The sequence below is a fragment of the Xenopus laevis genome, chromosome 8L, assembly GCF_017654675.1.
Source record: "Xenopus laevis strain J_2021 chromosome 8L, Xenopus_laevis_v10.1, whole genome shotgun sequence".
Lineage (NCBI taxonomy): Eukaryota > Metazoa > Chordata > Amphibia > Anura > Pipidae > Xenopus > Xenopus laevis.
In genome coordinates, this window is record NC_054385.1 from 89,529,457 (window position 1) to 89,554,820 (window position 25,364).

At 37.0% G+C, this 25,364-nt stretch overlaps 1 protein-coding gene across 2 annotated transcripts; it reads left to right on the forward strand.

The window, feature by feature from the left end:
* Positions 1 to 344: 344 nt before the first annotated feature.
* trmt61a.L (tRNA methyltransferase 61A L homeolog) lies at positions 345 to 24,941 on the forward strand. 2 transcript variants are annotated; one of them, XM_041571890.1, is made up of 4 exons: positions 345 to 510; positions 1,704 to 2,042; positions 13,342 to 13,608; positions 24,423 to 24,941. In XM_041571890.1, exons 2-4 carry the CDS (start codon positions 1,712 to 1,714, stop codon positions 24,734 to 24,736), a joined length of 912 nt encoding a protein of 303 aa, XP_041427824.1. In that variant the 5' UTR covers positions 345 to 510; positions 1,704 to 1,711; the 3' UTR covers positions 24,737 to 24,941.
* The last annotated feature ends 423 nt before the right edge of the window (positions 24,942 to 25,364 follow it).

A 25,364-nucleotide genomic window follows, 5' to 3' on the forward strand; every position in this document is an offset into this window, starting at 1 on the left:
TTGTGGACAATTAACTGCAGTGATCTAGGAAAGCCATATCACTCTGGGAAGTCATGGCCATGTTAAAGTGGCATAGCACTGTGGAGAGGGCATTGCTGACAGTGGAGGAAACCTGCAAGGCACTGGAGACGGAAAGCAATGAAAGTATAACGGGTCAAACATTTCTAGTTATTTATTCTTTATTTATAAACCCTTTGGATGGATTTGCACAACTGCCTCATTATAGTCATGTGTGTTTAGAAATGAATCTGAACAGGTAATAATTATTATTACTTTCCCCTGCTAACAGGTTTGTTTGCTTCAATTCCGTTCGAGTGATCCTAAACTCAGCCAAGATACGGGATTTCTAGGCTCCAGGCACTTTCCACACGGTGCCAAGCACAGAGCTGTCAGTTTCCGTGACGTCATCTCTGTGCGACTCGAAACCGGCCCCACGTGCCTTGCGGAAGGAAGCGGCTTCTATATAGCTTGAGTACTAGAGTTGCTTGCTACATTCCAGCTACAAATTGTGAGTCTTTGTTGTTATGTATCGCTGATAAAACTAAGACAGCTTTTTCTGAAGCTAAGACAGCTGTTAGCTTGTTTACCAGCGTCAGCATAATCTGATACTTTGTCTGGTCCCAGTGTGTGGTCAGGTTATATTAACCGAGGATAAAGTATTACTTTATTTCTTTTTGTAATAATGGTACTCCAGTTTCTGATTCTATATTTTACAGTGGCTCACTGGCCATGAACAGGTCAAGTCTCTTACCTGGTGGGTCTGATATTCCTGTGTGTATTGAGTTAAATAGGGTATCACAGGAATAGTTTCTCATTCTGTAGTATAAAAATACAATCCAGGGTCAGAAGGCTCCTTAGATAGTGTTCTTCAAATAGGAAAGGGAAAAGGTCCTTTGCTTCCAGTTTCTGATATATAATACACAAAGCAGGTGCAAAGCAAAACTGAGTATTCCTTGTATTATGCAGGCTTTGACATTCCAGGCAGTCTTTACACACAATACCCTTGATTTGAGTTTTTCTCAGGAGAGCACAATATGTGTGTGTGTATCTATATATATATATATATATATATATATATATATATATATATATATATATATATATATATATATATATATATATATATATATACACACATACATTATTTGCAGACATGATGAGTATTTTCATTGTGTACAGCAGTGCCATCTAGTCATGTCTCATTACTTAAAATATTTATTGGGCTAAATGTAGTAGATAAAAATTGCAAACAGCCCAATAAGTATTGGTAGAACATATAGCTTAAGTGTGCTGTAATGAAATTAAAAAAAAAAAAATGTGTTGGTGCTGAATATGAATCATTTAAGTGGCACTTATTAGCTTTCATAACATGGTTTCTGTGCCACAGGGCTTTAATAGGCATACAATTCTACTTATATTATTAATAGGGGTTATCGATTACAGAGTTTCCCATAGTCACAGTGTATCATAAGGTAAAATATATACATTTATTTAATCTGCCTCTTATATGTTTTTTTGTGTGAATTGCTTAATGCATGGTTTGTGTAATCCACAAAGATAATCTCATATTATAACTGTAATCAGACCTATTAACATATTGCTTTGGAAAGCACTATTATACTGGTTATAGGTTGTGACATTTCACTCGATCAGCACTGACAATATATTTGGATCAATTTACTTTCAGGTCAAACAGAAGACTACAAACAGCATGAGTTTTGTGGAATACAAAGATCTTATCGAAGATGGAGACACAGCCATTGTCTTCTTGGGTCATGACTCAATGTTTCCAATTACCATTCAAAATGGCAGCCAGACACAGACAAAATATGGAGTCATCAGACATTCCACTGACTTGATAGGAAAAAAGTTTGGGTCCAAGGTAACTTGCAGTAAAGGAGGGTGGGTCTATATTCTTTACCCTACTCCAGAGTTATGGACACTGAATCTTCCTCATCGCACACAAATCCTTTATTCCACTGACATTTCCCTTATCACAATGATGTTGGAATTGAAGCCAGGATCAGTAGTATGTGAATCAGGTAATGTGTGTGTGTGTGTGTGTGTGTGTGTGTGTGTGTGTTACAGTGTCTCTATATGTTATGGCATATGGTATACAAACCACAGTTTTGCACTATTTGTTGTCTGTGATATAGAGTTGTGCAATTCCCCTCCTCTTTTAATGTATATAATACAGAAGTTTAAATGACACACATTAAATGGGGAATATATATATATATATATATATATATATATATATAGATAGTCCACAGTACCAGCACGCATTACTAGTTCGAGGCCAGTGGTGCACGATCAAAATTGTAGATAGTAGAAGGAGAACCAGCACACACTGTAATCATTTAAAGTGAAGTCTTTGTTTGCACAACGTGTTACATGTCAATATATATATATATATATATATATATATATAATTTTTTTTTTTTTTTTTTTTGCTCATGAAATGCACAACAAATGGAACATATTCTGGAAATATGTTGTTTATTTGTTAAAGCACAGTGCAAGAAAAAATTTTACATCAACTCCCTTTTTACCAACCTCTAATGGCGTTTGAAAGCCACTTATAAAACAACAAAGGGCAATCAAGCAATGACCAACAGAGCAAAATAGTGGGCAATATGCCACACCTATGAAAAATAACCCTTGCATTAAGAGCAATCAATCTAAATAATGTACCATACAGCATATGCAAAGCTATTTCAGTATAGGAATGTGTGGCTTTATAACAAAAGGGTGTTGATGGTACATATGCATTTTAGATTGTAAAGTCAGAGTTTTTGCTAATTCTTTCAGAAAGATAGACAGTTATCAAACAGCCTATCCCTGCTCTCCTTGCAGCAGAAATGCTGGTGACATTGTTGTCCTCTGATAATATTTATATAGCAGAGTCTATGGACCTTTAAAATGCATGTTAGGCCTTTGTAATTGAACTACCAAGAAATATCAGAATAAGTTTCAGAGCAAGCAAGGGAGAGCTTTATTTTTTTTATTATAAATAATCCATGGATTTAGGTTTATGATTGAAGAGATTATTCTGCTTGCACAGAATAAAGGAACACTTACAAATCAGAAACACACATTTACTGTAAAAACAGTGCACTAATAAAAACCAGCCAGAGCTCTCAGTAAGGGGCAGATTTATCAAAGGTCGAGGTGAACTTTCGAATTGCTATATATCTATATCTATATCTATATATATATATCAAATGTTAAAATTCACATGTATCGACGTTTTGGTCCGGGTCTTGGACCATTTTCAAGATACAGCATGTGATCAAAAACGACATTTTTATACCCTCGCCTATTGCAAGACAGGAAATGAAATCACCGACATACATCACACATGGATAATAATAAAGGCTATCACAATGCTAAATGCTATTGACTCTTGGTTAACTTACAACAAAGTTGCATATTTGTATCCACCATTGCCAGTGGTGTAGATACATAATTGCACATTAGTATCCAATTATACCTTGGTATATAATATAATTTGACAGTCTTGATATCCTTAAAAAACAAAACAGAAATGCAGAAACTAGCATGATTACTTGGGAATAAACCTCATCTTTCATTGAGGAAACATGAAAGGGACAGCTGTTCATTGAGACCATTAGGCATCATTGTATTGAGTTTTTTTATCCAAAAGCATTCTCTCTGGAGAAGCATTTTTGACCTATCAACCCCTTTCCGAGGGGGTGGTATATGGTCTATGCCAATGTATTTAAATGTAGGTAAACGATGTCCCTTCTCCAGAAAGTGTTTCGCCACTGGTTTCGTTGTTCGTTGTAATCATGCTAGTTTCTGCATTTCTGTTTTGTTTTTAAAGGATATCAAGACTATCAAATTATATGGAACTGACTGTTTAACCAAGGTATAATTGGATACTAATGTGCAGCAACAGTGTATACTAAATTATGGGATTTGGCTTCACAGATAATTATTTCTAGGTCCACTCTGCTAATACTGTATGTGTAGGGTACCACCAAGTTATGTCAATTGCTAGCAGACAGTGGATACAATTTAGCAGCGATTTCAGTTACGGAACTAGGTGGGGGCGGGCCCTGGTGCGGCCCGTGCAGCCGGGCGCCCCCCCCCCCTCGTACGTGTGATATTTCTCTGCGGCTGCAATCTACAATCTGCCGGGGGGGGCCCTGCGGGGGTGCAGGCTCTGGCCCAGTTGCACCCTCTGCTCCCCTGGTAGTTACGCCGCTGCGATTTAATATACTGATGAACACATATAGTGTAGGTATATCACCTTGGGTCGCTGTATGCTCCCCCTTTCTCAGCTTTGCCCTCAAACACCCATACAGTCACTGTACCTTAAGCTGGTGTGAAGAAGTTCAGATTTGTGTTTGTTTATAGCTACAGGATTAGGAAGCTTAGTAGCAGGCAGATTATATTGAATAAATCTCTAACATGCTTCCGGTTGTTGTTCAAAAATGTGATAGATCATTAGATGATGTGCTGGCACTCGAGACCATATTACAGTGTAGGTGTCAGTGAAGCATAATAAGTCCCTGTATTTTGCATTCTCTTTTCCTGCATGAATGTGTGCAGCTTGTGCCACTGATATTGATCTCATCCCAGCCGCTAGGTCCTGTTCCACACAGTAGCTTTGCAAGGGATATTTCATTTTGATAATGGCCTAGCATTTACAAGCTTCTTGCTAAGCTGCTGTTCAAAAAGCTTACGCAGGGCACGTGATCTTGTGCTGCTCTGGAGGTCACGGATGGTATCTCAGTAGAAGCAAAAGTACATTTCATTGTTAAGATGTGACCTTAGTTTTATTCCTGTATTTGTGCAGGCCTCCCTTAACTCCTTTCACGCTTGTGCTGTCACCAGAGTGTTGCAATTCTTTGATTTTTATACCTTACATTTATTTATATTTTTTACATTGGAAAACAACACTAATTTGTAATAGATTCACAGGCATTTCATTCTATACCAAGATAGTAGGTTATTGAAAGAAAGCTTGTGTTGGACAAAATATAAACATTAAATAAACCTAATAGGATTGTTTTGCATCCAATAAGAATTAATCATAACTAAGTTAGGATCAAATACAAGGTACTTTTTTATTTTTTACAGAGGATTTTTTTTTAAAATGCGGATTATTTTATTAAAATGGAGTGTATGGGGGAAGGTCTTCCTGTAATTCTGAGCTTTCTGGTTAGCGAGTTTCCAGATATTGGATCCCATATGTGTGCTATAGCATAAATACAGCAGTCTGTTTAGGCTTCAGTTCCACAGAATTATTTGTACACACAGTCCTGGAATATGGCATTTTAGCACATATGCTAATGCGGTAAAGTGACCCATACAAAATAATCTTCTGTGATTAATATTACAAACTTTTTTCTCATGAAAGCATAATAACCTTTGGAGTTCATTTATAAACACTCTTCTATTGACAGGGCAGATACAAATAATTTCCAAGCTATGGCACTAATGGCATTATCTATAAAGGGATTGTTAACCTTACAGTGCAGACTTTTCTGCAGTTGACCATTATTTCTTGCATTGCATACATTTTTAATTTGTAGCTTTTTATAAACTGTTATTTGCTAGCAATCGGAGAGCATTTTTGAATTGAAAATGGAAAAAGTAGAGAACCTGAATAGACAAACAAAAATAAGTGATAAATGTCAAGTTAAGGTGGCCATAGACGCACAGATAATATCGTACAAAACTAATTTTCGTACGATATTCGGTGCGTGTATGGTGGGAAAAGAACAGACTGATATCGACAGAAGACTTGGATATTGGTCGGCTTATCGATCAGGCTGGATGGAAAATTTTGATCATGTGCCTTTGAACATACCCAAACATCGAGAATTCTATTGTTTCTACCTGTATATCTGATGATTAAGCTATACACATGTGTATTGAAACAAACGATCTTTCTTGGAAAGATCTTTTCCAAGAAAGATCGTAATTTCTACAGCTATGGCCACATTGTCTGTATTTTTATTTTTTTTTAAACCACTTGTGCAGTTATTGAGCAGAAAACTGCTTAATTTTTAGGTTGATATGTGTCACTGTGGTATGACTGAATAGTAGGAATGGGAAATGGGGCAAAACAACCAAAGCAATGTGAACTTGCTATTGGAAAAAAACAACAATAATACTGTCCAATGACAAAATTGGCAAATGTTTAAAATTCTGTCCATTAAGCTAATATTGTGAGACAGGCAAGTTCTGCCCAATATAAAAGGCATGGTATAGGGGGAATGTAATCTTCTATAGTAAGACCAGAGAAATGTCATGATTTAGTATGACTGGTTGCTCAGAAATTGTAGAGGTGACAATCATATGTATGTATAAATGATCACGGTTATTACAAAGGGAAGGATTGCACATTGTAGCCAAGGTTCCTAATTTCCAAGAAAGCGCTCATTTGTTTACAATGCTAATTTGGTGTTCCATTAATCTGTTTTCATTTGAACTGATTTTACATGGTTGGACTTAAGCTCCCCATAGAGGCGACGATTCTTCTTGCCGAACGACCGATTTTAGGGAAGCCCGACCAATCCTATGAAATTATCGTGCGGTTAGTGGTATTTGAACGATCATACATCTTACGATTTTTCGGCCGACATCTGTCGGGAAATTGATCGGCCAGGTCAAAAAATCTTTGTCGGTCCCAGTGCAATCTATCTTTGTTTGCAGGGCCAAGCAGGCAGCTCCCCTTTGTTTTTCTGGCAAATTGGTCTTTTTAGTTGATGGTAAATTCGTACGATCGTTCTGAGAAGATCGTGGTCTCACGATCAGGATCTGATCTTTTAAAAATCGCAACATCTATGGCCAGCTTTAAATGTGAGGTGATTATCATCATTGAAGAAGAAACAAAGACAGCATCAATTACATTTATAAGTGCTTCGGGATCTTTTTCCTCAACAAGAATTGTTTGGGCAGTCTTACATTAATATGAGACACTCTGTTGTAGTAATTTCAAGTTTGAAATTACTCTTCAGATGGGAAGTACAGGACATGGGTACTTTCTGGGGTCTATTTATCATGCTGTGTAAAAAAAATTACTAGTGATGTTGTTCATAGCAACCAATAAAATCTTTATTATTACCATAAGCCATATCCTCTTTGTCCTTCATTAAACCAACTGTCTATTTCAGTGGTCAGTAACCTTAGTATCCAGTAATAGCTCAAAAACCAAACTGAACAACTACAGAACAGAAACGGTTAAAAAAAAAATCTCATACCGCAAAGCATAAAAAAGGTGACTCAAGTAGAATTTCTATTAAAAGAAACAATTTCAAATGTTCTTTTTTCTGTGTTTATTCTGCGATTGGAGGAATGCTTCATTCTTTGGTTACTGTTATCAGAAAGTGTTGCACAATATATTTTAATATGAGAGCAAGTTGTAGCTGTTTAACTGTTATCAAATAGCAGGCTGCCCTCCACTTTGCTGTCAGAGCCAAGGAGAATGGAGACAAAATGGGGCATAGTAAATGAGGTAGTTAATTTAAATGGTCATTCATAGTCATGTTAATTGACACAGCTCTATTAAAAACAGCTCTGCACCAAGTACTGTAATTTTTGCAACGTAGACTTATTTGTCCTGCTCTATTCTTGCATTGTGCTTTTAAAACACCATTCCCTGATCATCAGCCTAAATCCTCTACTTGTGCTAGTCCTGTCTCCATTCCAGGATGATCGTTTAATATGCTAATATAATCTGTCCATTTTAGATCCCAATTTATAGCTGAAAGGAATTCATAATGGCATTCTGTCATGATTTTTTTTAGTGTAGTTTTTATTATTAAATTACATTGTGTATGCTGCAAATAATTCATTGTAACATTTAAAAGTTTATTCTTGAAACAATTAAAGCATTGTAATATCGGAGTGTAGGCATCAATCTTAGGTCATTGTCCTGCTTCTGTGTAAAGAGCCAGTACTTCACAATGTAACTGCTGTCAGATAAGCTATTGTTTCTCCTAGTCAATGTGCCTGGAGGAGTAATAGCTGGACTTGGGGTTTTTACTATTGAGTGCTATTCTCACAAGGTGAGGCATGGGAGCATTTTTAGCAATGCAGGTGTCAGGGAGCTGTTATCTGTTACCTTTCCATTTTTCTGTTGATAGGCTGCTGGGGGAAGGAAGGGGGGCTGATATCACTTCAATTTGCAGTGCAGCGTTAAACAGAGACTGAAGTTTAACAGAGCCAAATGGCTGGTGGCATCGCTGAAGCTACAAACATGTCTAGCCCTACATCAAATTTCAAAGTTGAATATTTAAAAAAAAAATTGCTCTAACTGATGTATTTTGAAAAAAAAAATGTTTTCCCATGACAGAGTCACTTTAATAAAGAAAATGGGGCAGCATCCACCTAAAGATTATATTTTGCAGCTGTTTTAATTTTTATAATTATTTGGCCTAATGTCACAAAGGACTTAAGCAGCTTTTGAAGTCATGCACACTAGGAGAATTAATAAAACTCATGTAATTGACTACAGAATTATAACTCCTAGCAACCAATTACAAATTGTATTTAATCTGTCAACATCAGTAACATTGTTGGATAGATTGCAATAAGTTCTACACTATATTTTACTTCAGGCTTGTGATTGCCCACAAAAGCAAGTCATTGGAGGGAGTGCCTTTACATAATGATGGGATGCTTCAGGTAGGAGACTGATGGAAATGTACATCTGTAAAATAGTCTCTAATATTTATAGAAACATTAGAAAGCAATCTGAAGAGTATTTTACATATATATTTCATTCATCAATATGTAGTTCTCAGAGCAAGGACCAATGGGTATGTGATAGAGAATAGAGAAGTATAATAGGGACGTCTTGGGTTGCCACGTTCCTGGTTTATACTTGGGCTGTCTGGTAAAATTGTACAAATTACAGTCCACCACATCATTGCCCCTCCATCTAACATTATCAACCTGCCCCTAAATTTCACCACCCTGCCCCCTCAAAGTCATCCCACTGCCCAGTTTTTGAAACCACAAAAGTTGACAACCCTAGGGTACATTGATCACCAGTAGTACGTTAAGTTTCTCATAGCTCCCTGCCCTCTGATTCTTTGGGAACCTTTACTGGGTTATGAGAGATTCTTTTACCCACTAGGCACCATCACCTCTATTTTGTTTCAATATTATTGTATGTGTGGACAGTTTGATCCTTATAAATAGGTCATAGTCACTGGTGCTGTGGGTAAAACCAGGGCTGACCTCAGGGGGAGGAGAGGATAATGTTGTGCCAGGAGTGAAATCCGCTTCTGAAGAGAACTCGGCCATGACATAAAAGTTACACAAATTGTATAAGTTACATATAAAAAGTAACATAAAAACTGCCCTAACCTTCCTAAAAATGTAATGCAACTTACATTGAAGCTTGGAAAAGCTACAGATCAAGCAAATGCAATGCAGAGAAGCTTAACAATTTACTATTTGCGAGCAATTTTACTATTCATGTGAACATTACTGACTAATAATTGGGCCCACAGCAAAATCATTGGGGCCCTAAACTTTGGGAACAAAATACTTTCCATGAACATGTATTGCAGCTACTTATCAGTCTCACTGGGCCCGCCAGTCTGTTTCTTCTATAGTTAAACCACTGCTTGTCAGTATAGTGATCGGAACATCAACAAAATCAACAACAAACAAAATCAACCTAGCAAAACCTACCTTACTGCTTGTTGATCTTTTCCTTAACGTAACCGTCCAGATCATGAAGCCCATGAAGCCAAAAAGTAGCAAATAAAGGCTTTTTAATTGAATTCCGTGATGGTGCTATCTGCAACATTTTGTCTGGATTTTTTGCTTAACACACGAAGGCATGACCAAAAATTTCAGTACTGCATGCTTGTGTTCATGAGGGCGGGGAGGGGGCATATAAAAAAATCCCCCAACTTTCTGATGGTGGCCCTAGTAAACCAGTAGAAACATTTCTATACAGCACTAATGAGTACTGAGGAGATGTAATATATAGACTGCGTGAAAGTCTGGCTCTTTATTATTAGGCTGTTTCTTTACCAATATTCCATCAGTTTGGAGGCATCATTGGCCAAAGGAGTTATTTGCATGACTTTTAAAGCCTCTTATTTTTGGTTTTAAAGGAGAATTCATCCCCCCACAGTCAAAAGTCCCCACTGCTTTTGCTGCTCTTTTAGCTTTTTCATCTTGCTTGTTTGAAAGGCTGTTGTATACAGGTGCAGTGAAGTTAGCGAGGACACAAATTGTTTGTGACATTGGACTCAGAGCTCCATTTTATGTAGTTCTGTTGGTTCTTTTGTCTGTAGATATGAGTGTGTGTGTGTGTGTGTGTGTGTGTATATATATATATATATATATATATATATATATATATATATATATATATATATATATACACATATATATACACACACACATTTATTTATAGTTAACCTTGGCATTTCAAAGGAACAGTAAAGGTTAATTACATTTCACTTTATGTATTGGGTAATTATTCGGTATAAAAATAAAAACTAGGTAAATAGATAAGCTGAGAAAAAAAAAAAAAACATTTAATTTAGTTTTTTTTAGTAAGTTGTGTTTTGTTATGTTATATTAGACATCCACTCACTCACAGCCTTTATAGATTGCAGTTTTGGCTAACTATTTTAGAAACATTTTTGATTTTGCACAGACTATCTATTTACCCAGTTTTTATTTTTACACTGAGCTGTTCCTTTAAGACTGGAATTTTTATAGGTAACAATGACTAAAACATTACAGAACAACAGTTATATAAAATCTTCTATGCTGTTCATTAACTTGCTCAAGGAACATGGTTTTATGGTAGAGAGCATACACTTTAAATACATGATATAATTTGTCATTGCAGAGCAAGTCATTTTAACAGGCAGCTGAAACCAGATCAGTTTATGTGCAGAACACACTACATTCTATAGAGTAGCTTGACTGTCCCTTTTCTTTTTCCCAACATATCCTGAAACATTTTGCCTCATTCAGTCAGTTTTAACTTTCTACAGATTGTAGTCTAGTACAGGGGTCAGCAACCTTTACTATCAAAAGAGCCATTTTGCCCCCTCTTTCACTAAAGAAAAGTAGTCTAGCGCTGCAAAATATAACACAGCTTATAAAAGTTTAAAAGTTTTAACCTTTTTTAATTTTAGCTGTTACAACAACAGCATACAACAAACAGAAGTGTGTATATGTAGGCCTATTTTGAAATAAATTAAACACTGAATAGCCCTATTAAATGATAGTGTTCTCATCAGTTTAATGCGACTTCTGTTTCTGAAGCTCCATGTTGATCTTTCCTCTCTTGTCTTGAGTGTGTGACCGCGGTAAGGACCATGATGAATCATCTTGCTGTGGCTTGGTCTTGCCTGTCATTCCTGGGATGTCTATACAGCCCTCACACCTGCTGACGACTTCCTGAGTGTGCGACTGCGGTAAGCTAACCATTAACTTACCGCGGTCGCACATTCAAGGAGCCGCCAGCAGGTGTGAGGGCTGTATAGACAACATGACGGGCAAAGCTGCAAGACTGAGCCGCAGCAAGCAGGATGAAGAGCCGCATGAGGCTCCAGAGCCGCGGGTTGCCTACCCCTGGTCTAGTAGTTTAGCTAACTAAACTACAACTTTAGTCAGAGGAGCTTCTACACTAGTAGGATCAATAGCCTACCAGATCTGTCCACATTTTATTGTGTGGTCTGTATTTTTTGTACCATGCAGCATTTTTCTGTTTACACTGCAATTAATGTTAGAATTGGATCCAGCTAATGGCATGTACATGTGTGAAGTTGTAATTGTTGATGTGTTTGCCATGTCGGGAACTTTTTGGTGTAATTCTTGCTGGCTGAGCATGAACCCTAACCAGCTGCCTCCCTACCTGCATGTCACATTGGATGGCAATTTAGTCATGTGGCTTTCCCTTGTGTTTACTCGATCAGTGCATTTCCCCGTGACCTGCTTAACTAGTGGACATTTGTGATTTAACCCAAAGTTATACTGTCCTTTAGCTTGTGTAAATAATATATAAATATTAGTCCTTAGGATCTCTGCTTCTAGTACTTTTAGCACATTAAGGTAAATATCACTAAAGTGTTTCTTCCCTTCATCTACATAAATGAAACTGTATTCGTTACCTTGCCAGAAATCTCCTTGTCCCTTTAGGTTAGAAGTCGTCTTCCATTCTGCTCTCTTATATAGCTTGTGCAACATAATACAATGCTACCTGATGCCCATCATTACTAAAAAAACTGTTGTTCCCTTCTGCATACATACCTTCAAATATGTTGTGTATGCGCATATGGGAAAATTCTCTAAACTGGGGTTCCCCAGCTTTTTAAGTCTGTGAGCCACATACAGATATAAAATGAGTTGGAGATCAACACAAGCTTGAAAAAGTTTCCAGGGGGTGCCAAATAAGGGCTGTGGTTGATTTGGTAGCCCTTCTGTGGACTTGCAGCATATAGAAGGTTCTATTTTGCAGTACACATGGTTTTTATGCAACTAAAATTTGCCTCGAAGTATGAAATTAAAACATAAGCACCTGCTTTATGGCCACTGAGAGCAACATCCAACAAATGCGTGTGGTTATCCATTAGATCATCTCTGGCTCCCAGCAACCAGCTAATATCAATCCTGGTGACTAGCAAAACACAAGTTGCCATTTACGTTAGGGGGTGTGAGTGCTACAGTGCATCTTTGCAGACCTAGTTAAAACATAAAACTGTATTTAATGCATTCATATCTATGTGGTGGGTTTTGGACAGATTTTTTTTTTTTTTTTTTTGTAAAGCAGCTCTTTATCAGCAGTAAAGTTGAACTTTAATGTGCAGCTGAGGTCATTCATTTCTTTTTACATCTTTATTAATAAAAATGCACATGGTAAAGAATTTTCTGTTTGCACTTATACTGCTTGCCAGGTTTTATTGCAGAATGGCCTGTAACACTGTGTTTTATTATAATAACTAAGGCATGTTAAACCCATGGACCTCCTGCTGTTTTGATCGATAACTCTCGCTCACAATCCCCAGCTTGTTAAGTGCCTGTTTAAAGACTTTGACCTACTTGGATTACCATAGCTTGAAGACCACGCATATGCCATAGTTGCCAAAGCCTAAATATTTTGTACAGTCGGTGTACATGTGAGGCTGTTCTGGATGGCTGCAATGTTAATTAAAAATGCTGTTATTGATTCTATGAGGAATTAATGTCTGCCATTTTACACAACATGACTATTAAATAAATATGAACATTTAATTCCACTTTTTATTATAGCATTCAGACTGGTGATTAACATGGGGATCTGCACCTACCAAATATTGACCTTAATCTTTGTGTTTTGTTTAGGCACTGGAAGTGGTTCACTCTCCCATGCTATTATACGTACAGTGGCCCCCACAGGTCATCTTTACACTGTAGAGTTCCACCAGCAGAGAGCGGAGAAAGCCACAGAAGAGTTTCGGCAGCATAAAGTGGATCATCTGGTCACAGTGAAGAATCAGGATGTGTGCAAACATGGCTTTGGTGTATCTGACATTGCCGATGCTGTATTCCTCGACATCCCTTCCCCCTGGGAAGCTATTGGACATGCGAAATCTGCAATGAAGACTGAAGGTATAGCCCATTTGCTTTATTGAGATTTGCTTTGTATTGTTGTCCCTCCCAATACTTTGGGTCAGTGGCCCTAGCAACCAGTTGACAAGAAATAGAAATGAAGACCAGTTGTAGCTGTCTTAGAATAGCACTGTCTACATTTCAGTTAATTATAGAGTAATGTCACATTGGTAGATTTCAGGTAATTTGGACCCTGCAATTTTTATAAATTCAGGAATGGCACCAGATTACTCCAAATGCTCCCTTCCTCTTGTTTACTATGGCAATTGCCTGAAAGTACTAATGCAAGTGTTTATCAGGTCATTATCCACATTCCCAAGCAGCAAGCACAAAAGCAAGCAGAAAGTGTTTGAGAGAGTCCTTTTAAGTGATTGCCATGTCAGGGGATGATATTGGGTGATTTGGCACCCATGACTGAGCTACCAAATTATTATTGGACGCTTGAAATCACCCCATGTGCCATTGCCCTTCAAAAGTCCTTTGTACGATTTTATAGGCTTTATTTACATAGATATCAACTGATCCAATGGAACATTCAGCATCACAATAGGAACAAGTTATCAAGGTATGAATTCTAAAGGAAATTGCTTGTAAAGCAGAACTGTGACATGTAAAGGACTCAAAGGAAAAAAAATGAAATCACTAAACTTTTGATCTTGGCTAGTTTGCCTCTTCTTGTTAAAAAAAAAAACAAAACAAAAAAAACACCTGGGAGCAGAAGGAAAATGGAGCTGTTGCACTCCTTACCTCAGACCAGTTTGCTTCTCATGTTGGCTAACTAAGAGTCATCATATGAAGAAAAGCATACAAGGGCAATGACAAGCGGGGAATTTTGAGACTGTACCCACCATGTTTTATAGTACCACAAGTGGTGAAAAAAAAAAAAAAAAAACCTGATTGCGTTCTATGAGTATCGTGTGAAAGAGTGTTTTTACACAAGCCTCAAGGGGCAATGATACCATTGCAAAATAGTCAACAATAGTTGTTAGACCACTGAGCTGGGCATGGGGTGTAATTATGTCCCTCCAGAGCCCAATTTGATGACCTGACAACTGTAGCAATATGAGTTTCCAGACTTCTGATTGGAGTGATCTCCTGCATAGGAAATCAGTCCCTGTGCTGTCATCCTTGCAGCAATCTTAAAAAATAAAAATAAATCCATACAATGTATTGCATAGTTTAATATTTGAGAAATGTTCCTTCTGATCCCTCTATTTATAGTATTGATCAGATTACAACATTGGAGTTAAAGGAGAAGGAAAGCTACCAAAGCAGTTTATTGCCAATAGATTAGCCATAAAGTGCAAGCTATAACACTATATTTATTCTGCAGAATGCACCTGAATAAATAGCTGTAGAAGCTCTCATTGTTTAGGATAGCGCTGCCATATTAGCTTGGTGTGACATCACTTCCTGCCTTTGTCTCTCCCTACTCACTCATAGCTCTGGGCTCGGAGAGAGAGGAGCAAACTGAGCATGCTCATGCCGTGCCCTGGAGGTTTATGCTGAAAGCAGGTAGTCTGATCCAGAAGCGCATGTGTACACAATAGTTGGAAAGAAATGCTGTGTTTCTTTTGACAGAGGACTCAGAGCAGCATTACTTTGAGGGTTTACTTGTGTATTTATATAGACCTTTCTGATAAAGATTACTTAATTTTAGCCTTTCCTTCTCCTTTAAATGGATTTGAGTTAAAATGTATTCATCAGACCAATTACCCAGCACAGTAAGAATAACTTAAGTTATAAATTAGTTTATAAGTTGTATAAATTTAAATGTTTTGGTTACTCAGATGGTTAATATGCTAAATTATATTTTCTGACCATATCACATGGAGCAATCAGTGTCTGAGCACAGAAAGATTACAACAAACAGAAACAGTTAGCCAAAATCAATGCGAACAAAGCTGCCACCATTACACTTAAGTGTAAGTATAAGTTCAAGCATATATGAAAATAAAGCCACAAGGGCTGTGATTTTATTCCTCAACGTTTCGGCTATCAAACTCTAGCCGTCCTCAGGAGGTGACGGCTAGAGTTTGATAGCGGAAACGTTGAGGAATAAAATCACAGCTCTTGTGGCTTTTTTTTTTCATACAAAGTCCTGTGAGTGCGGTCTTTTTTCACTGAATATATGTAAATTTTTACCAGCACCAAGGCATTTAACTACTTTATTGTGGAGTGCACCAGGTCGGATTCTTTATATAGATAGATAGATAGAGAGAGAGAGAGAGAGAGAGAGAGAGAGATTGAATAAAGTACCACCTATTGTAAAATATTAGGATATTATAAGTCACCGAGAACGCCGTGGTTACTTCTAATATCTTCGTATTTTCCAACAAGGGGTACTTTATTTATTGTAATACACAAGTTATAGTGAGTCATGTGACAAAAATGACCTCACTACTCACTGTTTATAACTGATGACATCACTAGTCACCATTTATAAGGATATAATTTACAAGATATTCATGGCTTTTGTGTATTATAATATATATATATATATATATATATATATATATATATATATATATATATATATATATATATATATATATATATATATATATATATATATATGCGCTACCTTTCCCAGACAATATATATTATATGCATGCAAGCATTTTTGTTTTTCACTGTTACATAAAGTGGTATTCTATATTAGCATCTAATCTGCCCTTTAAAGTATTACACATCATTGCAGGTTACAATCCTGTGCATTTATATATGCAGTCAGCACGATGCAAGTTCCTAGCTCTTTGCGAGTTTAAGGGTTATTGCAGGATTTGTTTCTAATCTGTCCATCATATGGTTCTTGACTCATTCATCCGTAGTCTGCCTAATTCGCCTCCTCCTTCTCTCCACTGCACTCATACTGAGATCAGTACTGTGGTGGCCAGCCTGACACATCATTTTATTTCCCTGTACCGCAGTGGATTCATTTGCTTCTCATAAATGGGTGACACAGAAAGTGAGCGGAGAGCTGCAAATGTTGACTTCGTTCTGCACCTGGCACCTCTGGTGATTTCTCATGTAGCTCCCTGGATTTTAGAGTTAGAATTTAGTAGGTCACACAGTGATAATGCATGTATCTCACGCAGACCCGCTCTAGCCCCTAGGCACCCTAATTTTTCTAGATACTATAAATAAAGCGTGCTGAATCCAATTCTTTTTTCCATGTACATTATTATTAGGCACAGTTGTACTTAATATGGTGTCAGCTTATAATTGCAGCAAGTACCTGTATTCAGACCTGTGCTTGGATGGAAGTACCTATTAGGTGTATTGCTAGCTGGGAGTGATGGTTGTTAATAATAGGTGTGCCTGATCCTCATGAATGAGATGTGACTGAAATGTTATGATTTACTGGCATGCCTTAGACCATGGGTCCCCAACTTTTTCTACCCGTGAGCAACATTCAGATGTAAAAAGAGTTGGGGAGCAACACAAGCATGAAAAATGTTCCTGGTTTGTGCCAAATAAGGCTCTGAGGCCTCTGAGAGCAACATCCAAGGGTTTGGGGAGCAACATGTTGCTCACGAGCAACTGGTTGGAGACCACTGCCTTAGATAATCAATCACCAACATGTGTCGGCTTTTTGGGTTTTATATTTTAAGTATTTTTGTGAAGAGTTCTGGAGACAAAAATGACCACCACAAATGTGCAAAATTTGAATAACCTGTTCCTTTGTATTAACCAATTGTAAATTTAATCTAGGTTTTACGAACCCATCAACCAATGGAAAAAAGATTGCAAATTGTATAGTTTGCACTAGGGCCCTGTTTATGTAATAGAATGTCTTACAAGTAATTTCGTATCTCTGCCACCTTCAAGTATGTCTTAAATAACATTCTATATGCAATTAAATTTTACATGTAATAGCTATCTAATGAAGAATAGTACAGTGCAACCTTTTGTTTATATATTTTTTTTACATCTTTTTAGTTTATGAAATATTTCTTTAAGGGTTTTATGGCAGATTTATCACATAAGAACACTGCGAGTTCTAATGTAGCCCATTGCAGTAAATCCCTGGGATTATCCTGTAATTAACCTAGAAAATGAGAAACCCCTTATGTCATATTGATGTTCCACTGGAAGGTGGGATATATGTTTACAGTGTTTCTTGATTTATAAGAAAAATATATGCCAATATTTGAATACTGGCAAAAGGTAGGTAGGTTGGGTTGCACAGCAGCCTTATAGAGAGCCATGCCAACATTAAGGCCACTATTAATTATTTAGTGCATGGGAGAACACAATATAGAGTACCTGGGTCATCAGGCCTGCACCATTGGGCCTTCCCTAACACTGTAATAATCATTACTGGTTGCTGATATATTGCATTTATTTGGATAGGAACTCCCAGCACATAATCAAGTTACTTTTATATGATTCCCTCTCCGCAATCTGTCTCTGTTCATGGGTCTGGAGTGTTGGAGTTGCAAAAGCAAATGGAGCACAAACCACAAAAGACAGATGGCTGACGGGGGGGGGGGCAATTGAGTAGCTTGATTATTTCAGAAACTTCATTTTACATACAGAATTTGTATTTTGTTATATTTATAAAGTTACTTATTACCATGAGGTGAGGCTTCTATAACATTTTTGTTTCTATTATTGTCCTTTAAGGGTTTATTCTAATATGTGATGTGATCAGTGGACTTAGTATTTTGCTGGTAAGAAAATAACTGAAACATGCTTAATTGTTCATAAAGGACTCATACATTTTTATATTGTTATAACTGGTATTGCATATGTTATAATTTGCACAATATTTAACGAACGAAAGAGTATCCTTATTAGAAAAAAATCAAGTTTTCAAGGATATTTTTCAGTCAAAAGTCGAATTTTTTGGAAAAAAAAAAAGTGAAATGCATTATACCCTGAACCTGGAAAAATACTCCATCTTAAAGGAGAAGGAAAGCTACGGAGGCATTTTATTGCCAACAGATTAGCCAGAATAGTGCAAGCTAAAATGCAATATTTATTCTGTAAAATGTTTTATCATACCTGAGTGAAAAGCTCTAGAAGCTCTCTGTTGGTTTAGGACAGCAGCTGAAGTATAAGCTTGGTGTGACATCACTTCCTGCCTAAATCCTCACTTATAGCTCTGGGCTCAGATTACAGCAGAGAAGGGAGGGAGGAGAGAGGAGCAAACTGAGCATGTTCACGCCCAGGGCAAGGAGGTTTAAACTGCAAACAAGAAGTCTGATATAGAAGTACACAATATAAGGAAAGAAATGTGGTGTTTCTTTTGACAGAGGACTCAAAACAGCATTACTTTGAGGGTTTACTGGTGTATTTATATAGACCTTTCTGATAAAGCTTACTTAGTTTTAACCTTTCCTTCTCCTTTAAACCCGTCAAGGTCATGTAGAAGTCAGGGGCAGAGGTCCCTTCAACTAGATGTTTGTAGCCTTTGTGATATTTGTTTTTTTCGGTGGGTTTCGCTCGAAATCTCGATTAATTCGAGCAATTCGACTTTTTTTTTTTTTTTTTTTTTACTGAAAACTCGATTAATTTGAGTTTATGGGGTTTTCACCCTGAATTCACTGATTTGAGTTTGCAAACCTCTAAAACTTGACCTTTGATAAATAACCCCCTAAAAGTTGACAGCTCTGCACCTTCTGCCTTATAACACCCTACATAAGTTGCTTGAAGTAGGAAATTGATTGGATATATAACTATTATCTACAAATGGATAATGTTAATTTTGGAAATAAGATTATGAATCATCCATTACAGTTAACTGTGGGTTCTTCTTTTCTATATTAACTCATCACCTTCAGAGGTTTGAATGAACCACAATTTCTCTGGAAATGTAACCATAATATGCCCTAGTTATACATGTTTCATTAGACACTGAGCCTTCCTCTTCTTTACACATACAGCCAAGAATATCTTCGTGTGTATTAGGGATAGTCATTCATTTGTGACCTTCTTTGCTTAGTCTTTGGGTGTTACAGGTTTGCTATGGTTACAAATCATCTCTTATCAGCTGAATCAGATATTCCTGTGTTTTTTGCTCTTGATCTCGTGCGGTGCTGCTCAAAATAACCATCCAATCAAACGCCAAGGAGATCTAAACTGCCCTTCACTGACTTCCAGGGAATACAGTCAACCCAAGCAGATTGTTGAGAGCTGCAGCAAGTCTAGAGATTCCCAGGGGCTCATTGCTGCATTTCAAGGTTAATGGATTGTCCTGTAACACTTATTGCATCACTGTTTTATATGAGTACTATATGTAAAATATCCATTAATATCATCCCTGCTCACTAAATATTTTGTTGATTTTTTTTTTTTCTTCTACAACCAGGCCTGGACTGGCAATCTGTGAAAGGTGGCAAATGCCAGAGTGGCTGCTGTAATATACCAGACAGTCAATATTTATTATGCTTGTGTAGGGCTGTTTGGGCCTCGGTGTACCTGAAATTCCTATTATCAATCCCAATCTGGATTTAAATACAACTACTGTCTAGCCATAGAGAATATCAGTGAAAATGATGCCCCTTACTGCTGTTTAAGTTCCCTAACATGGCCCACAGTAAATGTCTTACACTTATCACTGCTCTGACTTCTGCAAGACACGATAATTGATAAAAAGTAAATTTTATGTGACCCCCCCCTCTGAGGCCACTTGTGTGTATGATATATACATTCACATATATGTATTTGTTTTTCAACTAACAATTATGAATTATGAATTATTTTTCCTTTGTATAAATGGGATGTATACCTTCCACGTGACTTCTTATCAAATAAAATGCTAAATATTTCTGAAAACATGTTTAAAAGGCCACTATACCTTCAAATTTACTTGCATTTTCTCCTCGGATCTTCTGTTAAGGACTTTCAGCTTTTGTTCCCAAAGTCCTCCTATAGGGGCAAATTTACTAAAGGGCGAAGTGGCTATCTTTTTACTGGGTGATAGGCTTTCCCCCTTACCTTTGGCACCTAAACTATACAGTGGGTGCATGTGTAGTGCAATATAAGTTTCCCTGGCCTTGTGTAGTGTAATGTAGTTGCTACAGCATACACGCCCATTGTACTTTAACTGCATGCCGTATGCTAACTAGGCATTGCTAGCGTAACTTCGGACTGCTTCTGGTATTATCGTAAGCGCAACTTCGCAACCGTTCGGTAACGTGCGCAGCTTCAGAGCTTCGTGAATTTGCGCAGCCCTGACGAAACTACGCCTGGCGAAGTGTGGTAAAGCCATTGCTAGTGCATTTTCGGCGCTTAGTGAATTTGCCCCATAGTGTTGACTATTTGAAAAAGGCTTTTAATAGAACACTATGTTGCAGGACACTTGTTTCCTCATAGCCAGAACAGATCGAGACCATACCATTGGCCTTGAATTTAGAAGAAAATTGATTTTAGTGGCCTTGCCTTATTTTCAAAGGTCACTAAAATCAATATATACATGTACGTGTTCTTGGTTTTAATTTAGTGATGTATTCTTTTTTTTATAATTATACTTTGCCTCTGCTTTATGGCCACCAATAACAGTGCCTGGCTTTTTTAATGTTGCAGAACGATAACCTTCCCAATGAACAATCATTGTAATTAGAAATGTGTAAGAAAATGCCCCTTCTTTTCTTTTACCACATTAACCAGCACACTTCCTTATATATATATATATATATATATATATATATATATATATATTGCTGTTAGAGAGTGAGCTCTAGCAAGGAAGGCATTATCTGGGCACTTTGTAAAAACTTCCCCTGAGGATTACCTATATATCCACAGCAGGCAGCAGGCCGGATATGTTAAGCAGCAGTAAAGTGCTATTTAATGTGCAGAGTAGGGAATGTTTATGTCCCAGTATTATTCTGAAAGACATCAGACAGAATATAAAAAGAATTCCTCTATCAAATGCATTAACTCTATGTGGTTATTTTCTGATGTCATGTATTGAAAGGTTGGAGTGTGGAGATTAGATGAAGGTAGGGATATCCTGCTGATATGTATAAGAAAAGAGTTAACCCTATATAGGACAGTGTAATAACGATGACTATATATATATATATATATATATATATATATATATATATATATATATATATATATATATATATATATATATATATATATATATATATGTAATAGTGGTATTGAAATATACCTATATACCTGGGAGTATTTGCATCTTCTGCAAAATGCTGTTTTATATTGTATTATGAGATGTTGCTTGTGCAAACTGTCTAGGGGCACACCTTAGGGGATCCTCAAATCATCCCTGATACTGCTTTTGCCCTTACCCTTAGATTGGCATTAGACACTCGTAGATTCTTTCCAAAGTATATTTTCATAGTCACTTGGATCTGTTTTGGTTTCCAAATCATCTGGTCTCAAGCTCTGGAAACTGTATCTCTTGCTCTGTTCCCACTGCCCCACAAAGAAAGTTATACATATATAAAGCCTATAAAGCAAATACAGGTTTTCACATCAAACATGGACACTTACACGACAAATATTCAGAATCTTTCCTGTTATTTTACACTGTCTCATCATTTATGATCTGAAGTGCTGCATAAGCAAAGTCTGAAGAGAATCTGAAATCTCTGAGAAAATACAGGTGTAAAATAAGCCAAAGTATCTTTCCCAGTACATTTGAATGGCTTACTCTGTTCTGATCCATTCAAGTGTGTATCTATATACAATTGCCTGAGTTGCTTCCCAGTGGCTGATGTGCATCAAAACTATCATTCTGTGCTATCAAAAGATGATGATGAGGCATTAAAAAAAAAAGTGTAAAAGTCACAAATATGGAGATTTATTGTCCAACATTTGCTTCTGCTTTTATGTTTTGTAGGTCAAATAATGTTTTCTCCGTTTTTATGCTACAGTTGGCAACTGCCTGGTAAAAATGATGCTCTAGGTCAATGTTATTAATATGGAAGAAACATAAAGATATGGGAATGCCGGATTTACTGTATTGTATGCACATATAGGGGTACATAATAAACAGTGATTTTTCTTATTACATTACCCTTTTATCATCTTATACACTAAGATCCCTCCCAAGATGCCTTGTAAACAGGAAGTAACTCCCCAAGGGGAAAATGTAAATAAGGATGCACAAGCTCTATACAAACATTAAGCTGAAATACCAACCCCTAATCTTCATAAATACTATAGATTTGAGTAAAAGTGAAATAATTGAATCCAGAGATTCTAAGTCAGAGGACATTCATAGTTTGGATGTGGATCAGTTTGTACATACTGCCCTTTTGTTGGTCTTTGAATCCTTTATTTGAATTTGCCTGATATGTCCATGGAAACAAACCAATTAGTGGCAACTATTTTTATATATGGTCATACCACCCAACTGTTCCAATTTTGTCAGCTCACACCGCAGTCTGTAACATTTCATGTTACTGAAATGTCCAGAGTTTCTGTTTGATCTCCTGCATTAAATGGCCATAAAAAAAATGACTGAAATGTAATTATATAAGAGGCTTTTGGCAGAGAGCCCAGCTGCACTTGGATACATTTGTAACAATTTAAGATAAGCAAAGATACAATACTTTCTGTAACCTGCAAAATTTTGTAAAAATGGATGTGGTATTTAGGGTGTGTAGCCATAATATGGGCATGGTCAAAACACATTTTTGCTGTACTACACACAGCAGCTCTTTTTGTCTCTATTTCTATTTTTCAATTGTTGTGAGGTATGTATGGTGTATTAAGATGGAATGATAGGTAAAAAAGCAATGAAAACTGTGTGCGTGTGTATAAATATATAGGAACCCAGACACTCACTGGTCCATTTATACTCCAGATTTCTCCATTTTTATGACCCTGTAAATAACTTTTTATTTGAAGCCTTTACTTTAGACATTGAACAGTACAAAGAATGTTATAAACAAATTAATTTTTTTTAAAGCAGTATAGCAATAAAAAGAAAATACTCTACTTTACTGGGGCTTTTACAGTCATTCAGCTGAGAAATATGCACTGAGCTGAAGTCTATTTGTCTCTTTCTGTCTGTCTATACAGTTTGGTGTTAAAACATTTTCTTTAACTCCGTGCCAGAGATTCTCTCCTGGCTGTTGTTAAACTGCAGCTTCCAGCATCCATAGAGTTCGAAGACCCCTGAGAGTCCTCCTACATACTCTCATTTAATGTTTATTTTTGTTTTACATTATGTGCTGCAGCTCTTCTTAATATATGCACAGACAAGTGTTTCCTTTGTTTAAATGTGATTTAAGATTTAAATGTCAGAATAAAATATGAATAGCAAGGGGGGTTGATCAGATCTATATATATCTGTCCTCGCAGTCAGTCTTGAGTTTTTGTTGCCAGGGTGACTGACTAGCAACCAAACAGCATTTTAAATTCGAACTGGGATAAGAGAGAATAGAAAATTACAAATTAAAAAAGGTTTGTATAGATTGTTTTCATCCAGAAAACATATTACAATTTAATGGAGCCCTTCAATAGAAATGCTATAGTGTTATGCCATGCTTAGAAATAGAATGTGAGCAAATCGCCAGGCATACCTAATCCAGGAAACACTAAGGAAGCAGAACCAGTACTTGATTATTCGCTAGGAATAAGAATCTGTGTGAATGTTGGCTAATTGTTTTTTCTGATTGCGGGAAGTAATCAAACATAATTAATAGCCAGTCTCCAGGACACACATTGTGCAAAGTGCTGCACAGTAAGAGGCTGAGAATAAGTAATCAGCACATTGATCCTGGGCACTGCACTACAGTCTATTAAAGGCAATTACTTGCTATCGTTACACATATAAATGCTGTTGAGAGGATGGAGAATTTAGCATTGTTTGCTCTGTTTTACAGGTGGACGAATCTGCTCTTTTTCACCCTGCATTGAGCAAGTTCAGAGAACATGTCTGGCCCTAGAAGAACATGGGTTTACGGAGATCAACACCCTAGAAATACTCCTTAGAGTATATGATGTACGGACTGTTAATTTGCAGGTCCCTGACCTTGGCAGAGCAGCTGAGGAGAAAAGCAGCTTGGATGTGATTGACAGGCCCAAGCAGATCCCTGCTGGCCAGCATGCAAGTGCACTCTTTAAAAGTGGCGTTCCACCCAGGGAAACCGTGGGTCACACAGGGTACCTGACCTTTGCCACCAAGAGCCTATTTTAGACTACAGCCATTCCCCTTAAAAAAAAAACTAAGTAGGAGAGAAGCTTGATGATAATGTACAAGTAGAAAAGTCCATATATAGCTAGGCTGGGCTGAAGAATGCATTTGTATAAACTCCTCATCCAGACACAAATAGCAGAGAGAGAGACTGGGGATTTGCACAGTTTGCCACAATCACATAATAAAGAGGTGCATTACAAATATACTATGGGCTGTATTCTTCCTTGTGCATGTTTTTATTTTTCTCACAGATCTCTATTCTAATTTATAATAAGGATACTGCTCTTTAGTTCTTGTTAAACTACAAGTCCCAAAATCCTCTGGGAGCTATACTTCATCAACAACCAGTGTCACAACCCTTATGCTGACCCTACATGCACAAGTTTGGTCTTTCAACTACTGCCTGATCTTCTGGGCTAAAGCATTTGTATGCCATGCCACATCAAACAGTCTGTTTCACATATTCACATTAAAGTTGTCTAGTGTATGTTCACCTACAGTTAGGAGTGTTACACCTATCAATATTAGCAGCAAAATAGCAGTTTTTTTAGAAAGTTTAACTGAACAGCAGCACTCTAACTGTTATTGAACTGTATTGATCTCTTGGTACTTTCAGACTCCAAATTGT